This window comes from Octodon degus, unplaced genomic scaffold (genome assembly GCF_000260255.1).
Source record: "Octodon degus isolate 3935 unplaced genomic scaffold, OctDeg1.0 scaffold00239, whole genome shotgun sequence".
Taxonomy (NCBI): Eukaryota; Metazoa; Chordata; class Mammalia; order Rodentia; family Octodontidae; genus Octodon; species Octodon degus.
In genome coordinates, this window is record NW_004524815.1 from 320069 (window position 1) to 321306 (window position 1238).

At 42.7% G+C, this 1238-nt stretch overlaps 1 protein-coding gene across 1 annotated transcript; it reads left to right on the plus strand.

Annotated features, from left to right (window-relative positions):
* The first annotated feature begins 24 nt into the window (after positions 1-24).
* LOC101578353 (olfactory receptor 8K5-like) lies at positions 25-978 on the plus strand. Its single transcript, XM_004645805.1, has one exon. The coding sequence runs from the start codon at positions 25-27 to the stop codon at positions 976-978; it is 954 nt and encodes a 317-aa protein (XP_004645862.1).
* Positions 979-1238: the final 260 nt, after the last annotated feature.

Genomic DNA, 1238 nt, shown 5'->3' on the forward strand with positions numbered 1-1238 from the left:
TCCTAGAAGAGAAACCGGGACCTCATGGGCCAACAGAATAAAACATCAACTAGCTTCATTCTGGGCATGGTGTCCAGCCTACCTCAGCTGCAGATCCCCTTTTTTTGGGTCTTCCTCATCATCTACTCTGTCACACTGGCGGGCAACCTGGGCATGATCATCCTGACCAAGCTGGATGCCTGCTTATGCACACCAATGTATTTTTTCATCAGACACCTGGCTTACATTGATCTGGGTGATGCCACTGTGATTTATCCCAAAATGTTGGTAAATTTTGTTATAGGTCAAAATACCATTTCTTATCATGCTTGTGCCACCCAGATGACCTTCTTCATTTTGTTCATCATCAGTGAACTTTTCATCCTGTCAGCCATGGCCTACGACCGCTACGTGGCCATCTGCGACCCTCTGCTCTACAACGTCATCATGTCCCAGACGCGCTGCCGTGTGCTGGTGGGCATTCCATACCTCTACAGCACCTTTCAGGCTGTGTTGATCACTATTAAGATTTTTACACGGCCTTTCTGTAGCTCTCACGTCACTCATTTCTACTGTGATGATGTTCCTGTCCTACTTCTGTTATGTTCAAATGCACAAGATATAGAACTGCTGATCATCCTGTTGTCAGCATTCAATTTGATATCCTCTCTCCTGGTCATTCTTTTGTCCTACATGCTGATTCTCTTAGCCATATGTCGGATGCGTTCTGCAGAAGGGAGGAAGAAGGCTTTCTCCACATGTGGCTCCCATCTGACGGTGGTGGCCATCTTCTATGGGACACTTCTCTTCATGTATGTGCAGCCCAAGTCCTCTCATTCCTTCGAAACTGATAAACTAACATCTGTGTTTTACACTCTAGTGATCCCTATGCTGAACCCTCTAATCTATAGCTTTAGAAATAAAGAAGTAAAAAATGCCTTCCACCGGGTTTTTGGGAATCTGTCTAAAATTACTTTAATGTTTCATTTAGTATTCTAGTCTAATAAACTAGGATAAAGGCAATGTTATTCAATAGCACCGCAAGTTGATATGAATATATTTATTGGCTATACAGAAAAATCTCATTATAACACATAGAAAACCAAATCCTGAGGGGATTTCACTGACCTTATCAGACCCAAAAGCTACAACTCTTGTTGCATAGGTCCTGCTTTACCTTGGTCTTAACCATCCAGCAGGAAAGTATAAAAACGAAATATAAGGAGTAAAGCCATGCTGTTATGTCGAGCTATAGGGAA